The sequence below is a fragment of the Octodon degus genome, unplaced genomic scaffold (genome assembly GCF_000260255.1).
Source record: "Octodon degus isolate 3935 unplaced genomic scaffold, OctDeg1.0 scaffold00076, whole genome shotgun sequence".
NCBI classification, from domain to species: domain Eukaryota; kingdom Metazoa; phylum Chordata; class Mammalia; order Rodentia; family Octodontidae; genus Octodon; species Octodon degus.
This window is the reverse complement of record NW_004524652.1, coordinates 8,054,753-8,059,230: the sequence shown is the minus strand read 5'-3', so window position 1 is coordinate 8,059,230 and position 4,478 is coordinate 8,054,753. Positions and strand designations below refer to the sequence as shown.

The following is a 4,478-nucleotide window of genomic DNA, read 5'->3' as shown; positions in this document are numbered from 1 at the left end:
GCTCCCACCCGCAGGGGCCCCGGCCTCACCCGCCTCCGCGGCCGCCCTCGTCCCCAGCCACTGCGGACGGCTCCGCGAAAGAGCTGCTCTCGGTCCAGTGGGACCCAGGACCCTGGCCCGGCATCTTCCCGGCGCCCCGACCGCGAGCTGTGTGCGCGAGAAGCACTCGCTGCTCTCCCCCGTCAGCACGCGTGCGTCAGGCGGGGGGCTGCGGGGCGAAGAGGGGCGACGCCGGACACTGCCCGAGCCGCTTCGGGAGAGCGAGGCGGGCAGATCCACGACCCCGGAGCGGCGGGTGGGGGAGGGGCGGGCGACCTTCGGCTGACTGCACGTCTGCACGGTGGAAGGATCTTTATGCAAGAGACATTTCAGGGGAAGCAAAAATACATGCCCGCTAAAACAAAATGTGCCTTCCACCTCAGTATTCTAGACCCTGAGCAAATTGTGTATCTTGAGTGTCAACATACAAGTCTAGCATGAGTACGCAAATCTAGGACCAAAGCACCAGGCCGAGAACCGTTGAGGTTGACCGCTATCACCTAGGCAACCAGCCTCAGTCCTTTACATCAACGGCGGATTGCTGGCGACTTCGTTTGCGCACGCGCAAATCCTTCCCACCGCCCGGTCGTTTATTCAACCAGCGTCTCACTTGATTTGGCTCGAGGAACTTTCCGTACTTAGGGGTGTGGCAGAACAGGACGCCTGAAAGGAACTTGGGTTGCGATTGGTTCATCCTTCGTATTCCCAGAATGCAATGGGCGTCGCGCTCAGGCGAAAGGAAGTGTGGCTGCTGAGAATTTGTAGAGCCAACATGCCTCGGTATGCGCAGCTGGTCATGGGCCCAGCAGGGAGCGGGAAGGTAAGCAGAAAAAAACCTGATTGTTAAGTAGGGAATACAGATCTTGAGAGAGGCGGCTGTGGGCTTTGTACTGGGGTCTCTGAGACTGCACAACTCACTTCTTCATTCCGTGCCTTATTTTTGCTTGGAAGAAGAGTGATAACATTTATTGTTACTGCGCTAAACTTTTTATACAACTATCCTGCGACGTAAGCCTCATTATCCTTATTTTACAGGTACAGGAAAGCAAGATGCAAAAAGAAAGTTCAAAGTTTTTGCCCAAGATCACACACCAGTGTGTGATGGCTGAAATTTGAGTCGTTTTGTCTAATTGTAGGATCTGGCCTTATTTAGCACCAAGAAGGTTAACCTGGAGTCTTGCTCAGAGATTTCTTGTTATTTGAGGTGATACTAGATGGTACATGAAGCCGACATTGGATGGTATATGAGGAAAGTAGTTCCCTTTTGAACTCTCTCAGTTCTTTTTTTTTTTTTAATTTTAGGACAAGGTCTGCAGGGTGTTCAGGTCTCACTACTAGATCAGATAGACTCGTAGTGATCCACCTGTTTACAGCCACCCAAGAGCTGGGACGCGTGCTACCAGGCTCAGTCTCAACTGCGGTCTCAGCGCGCCCTGGGGGAACCCCAGTCCCCTGCACCTGCTTGCAGGCACTTGAATCCGCTGAGCTATTTGGCTGGCTGTTCTTTCACTTCTTTATAGTGAGATGACATTTATTTGATTCTAGTGTTTCCTTAGCATTTCTTTAATTTCCAAGTCTTTTTTTTAATTTCCAAATTTTAGACTCAGGGCTCTTAATGGCAAACTGTATTTAGTTAAGATTAAAAGTTTAAGCCAAAAGTTTAAAAAGTCCTTAGGTGGAACATGACTGTAATCCCACCTACTCTAGAAGCTTATGCAGGATTGAAAGTTCAAAGACAACCTGAGCAATTTAACAAGACTTTACTACAAAACAATACAACAGAGGGCCTAGGATTTAGCTCAGCATTCTCGGGTTTTGTTGTTGTTGTTGTTTTTTGGCGGACCAGGGATTGAACTCAGGCCCATGCACTTGCCAGGAAAGCGCTTATTCTACTGAGCCATCTCCCCGGCCCTGGGGTTTTGGTTTTTGAAGCAGTTCCTCACTGTAGTTGATGCTGGGCATGAATTTTCTATGTAGCCCAGTCTGGCCTCAAACTCACAAAGAGCCTCCTGCTGGAGTCTCCTGAACACTGGCGACTACAGACATACACCATCACACCCAGCTAACTATTCCCTGGTCTCAATCCCTGGTCCGACACACATCCACGCACAAATTCAATTGAAAGTTGTGTATATCTTCCTGGTTACCTTCATGTTATGATAAATGTAATCATAGTTGGTTTCTGTATACAACAGTGATAGTTTGTTTTGTAAACAAATAACTAAAGGAGTAATGTTAGGGACATTCAAATACTATAGAAACAGTGAAGATAATGAACAAATCACAAAAGTATAGAAAAAATTAAAGTCTTTGGATGGCTTCTGTGTCATCAGTCTTCAACAAACATGTCCTGAGCCACTGACCTATTCTGGACTCAAGAGATAAATATTACCAAGTGGCCCTTTCCTGTGCAGAGCCTGTGTCTGAGAAGGTAGGTGGCCGGGGAGATGGCTCAGTGGAATAAGCGCTTCCCTGAGAAGGTAGGTGACTTGTCTGCGAGGATAAGGGATGATGCCTAGAGACAGCATCTGTAGTAGAAAGAATGGTTATGTGAAAGGGAGAGAAGCATAATAGAAATTATTCTGTATCCTAGAGTAATTTTTGGACTGTGTTAGGAAAACTATCCTTCTATAGATTTGTGATGCTTACTGTCCTAAACGCTTATTGAGCATGTTCCTTACGTCAAGTGCTGATGTGAGGTCTGGTGATTGTATAGTGAGCACAGCAGAGTTATCCTTGTGGAGCTTATGTTTAAACATAATGTCAGAGAGAAATAATTGCCAAGCACTTATTATGTAACAAGTACTGTCCTGGTCCTTGGACTTATAAAACTGAATGAGACCCAAAATAAAGTTCTCACCATAAATTAAAAGAAAAGGGGCCAGGGAGATAGACCAGTAGAATAAGCGCAAGGGCCTGAGTTCAATCCCTGGTTCCGCAAAAGAATTAGTTAATTAAAAGAAAAAAGCCAGGAAGATAGCTCATTGGCATAAGTACCTGCCTGGCAGGTGCAAGGTCCTGAGTTCAATCCCAGGTACCACACACACACACAAAACAACAACAAAAAAAGCCTATAAATTATTTTTTTAAAAACCTGAATGAGGGCTGGTGAGATGGCTCAGTGGTCTAAAGCACCTACTTAGAACAAGCTTAGCAAAGCACAGGGACCACGGTTCAATCCCCCAGCACCACATGCCAGCCAGCCCCTCCCCCTGGTGGGCTGAGCTGGCCACACACACACACACACACACACACACATTAAATAAATAAATAAATAAAATTTAAAAAAAAAAAAAAACCTGAATGAAGACACACGTGTAAATATTGTAGTTTCTCTAGTATAAGAACTCAAAAGAAGAAATACAAATAGAAAGGTATAATACAAGTAAAAGGAAAGCAAGAACTTGAGGACTAACTAGAGAGGGAAAGGAGAAGAGCTAGGAAACATGACATTGACAAGCCATGCAGTTATATGTAGAAGATGAGCAAGGCAATGATCTTGAGAATCTCCAGAAGATTTTTGAATGTAGCAGTTAATTGGAAAGATTCTCATCCTAACTATATATACTGACACCTGTGAACTAAGCAGCTGCACTGAAGATGGCAGTTTGTAATAGTAGGTTCATGCTTGGAGTGCCTGTCATTCTGGTCTTCTGAATACGGCTGCTTGTCATGACATGCCATTTGCTGCTGTGCTGCCTCTTGGGTAGATGGTTGTTCAAAAAGAAGGGGGTGGTGAATGAGGGCAGGAGACAAGAGAAGGAATGTTGTGGGACTGTCCTACTTCAAGGTTGTATGTGGTTAGATTTCTGGATTTATGTGTAAACATAAGAATTTTTTTTAAAAAAAAACAACTTTATTTTATTTTTCTGCAGAACTGGGGATTGAACTCAGGCCCTTGCACTTGCCAGGGAAGCGCTTATTCCACTGAGCCACCTCCCCAGCCCCGTAAACAAGAATTATATGATTCTTTATGCCTATTTTTAAAATATATTCTAATTTTTAAATGTTTTTTCATCATATTCTGTAGGGACTTAAAGTTCAACATATCAGTACTTGATGAAAAATACCTGTTCCATGTCATGCCTAAGATGTTTGATATTCAGACAGATAGTGAGGTTAGGCTTTGCAGCCTAGGTTGTGTGGTAATAACAAACTTCTCTTTTGGAGGGTTAACAACCTAAGTTTGCAGACCAAAATTAGAGAAAAAGGAGGACCGCAAGGAAAGCCAACATTTTGGCCCTAGCCTTCCAAGGTCTATTAAGACTCAGGACATATGAAAACTTGTACTGTAACATCATGTAACTCAGTAGTGTCCCAAATTTTCTGATCAAGGAGACTATGGGGCCAAAGAGGAAAGTGATCGATGATGTAGAGTGTGCCTAAGGAGAGTCACATGGAGAGAAAACATTCTCTCAGGCTTTCACAGAGAGCACATT

At 44.7% G+C, this 4,478-nt stretch overlaps 1 protein-coding gene across 1 annotated transcript in view; it reads left to right on the top strand.

Moving 5' to 3' along the window:
* Positions 1-739: 739 nt before the first annotated feature.
* Gpn3 (GPN-loop GTPase 3) overlaps positions 740-4,478 on the top strand; it is a 27,219-nt gene continuing 23,480 nt past the window's right edge. The window contains exon 1 of the mRNA XM_004635909.2: positions 740-859. Within this exon, the coding sequence (XP_004635966.2) occupies positions 755-859 (105 nt within the window). The 5' untranslated portion in view covers positions 740-754. The remainder of the gene's footprint in view (positions 860-4,478) is intronic.